The 530-nt window shown below is 35.3% G+C and overlaps 1 protein-coding gene across 3 annotated transcripts in view; it reads left to right on the forward strand.

The window, feature by feature from the left end:
* Positions 1 to 530, forward strand: part of sf3b2 (splicing factor 3b, subunit 2) — a 12164-nt gene that overhangs the window by 5258 nt on the left and 6376 nt on the right. For all 3 annotated transcript variants that reach the window (XM_032544710.1, XM_032544711.1, XM_032544709.1), the window contains one exon: positions 376 to 456. In XM_032544710.1, the coding sequence (XP_032400601.1) occupies positions 376 to 456 (81 nt within the window). The remainder of the gene's footprint in view (positions 1 to 375; positions 457 to 530) is intronic.

The raw sequence follows: 530 nt of genomic DNA on the forward strand, positions 1-530 counted from the left end.
TGATTTTATTCCGTGATTTTGTAGTTAGTCGTTAGTCCAAATATAATTTCTCTGTACTATGACTACAAATGAGACCAACATGCAACTTATATTGCAGTCCATCAGCGTTTTTGGGATTGTCTTAAGTCTCTTTAGGATTGTACACAGACATAAAACAGATTTTATTCACCAGCTATGGGGAAGTACAAGTTAAACAATACTCTGCTTAAAAAAACTGAATTAAGGGTGATGAAGGTCTTAAATTTCATTCATAATGGTCTTAAAAGTCTTAAGTCCGACTTGGTGAAACCTGCAGAAACCCTAGTTAGGAAAATGGAACAGAACAAAGTCCTGTTGGTTTACATGCAAAACATTTCTAATATTTTCCACATACAGGACATGAGACCAGATGTACCTAAACTGTCAAAGAAGAAGCTGAGGAGGATGAACAGGCTTACTGTGGCCGAACTTAAACAGGTAAACTAAGGCTAACCATCATAATGTGTGTAATGTAATAATAATGTATACTTTATTAATCCTGCAAGGGGAAA

The sequence above is a fragment of the Etheostoma spectabile genome, chromosome 19 (assembly GCF_008692095.1).
Source record: "Etheostoma spectabile isolate EspeVRDwgs_2016 chromosome 19, UIUC_Espe_1.0, whole genome shotgun sequence".
Taxonomy (NCBI): Eukaryota; Metazoa; Chordata; class Actinopteri; order Perciformes; family Percidae; genus Etheostoma; species Etheostoma spectabile.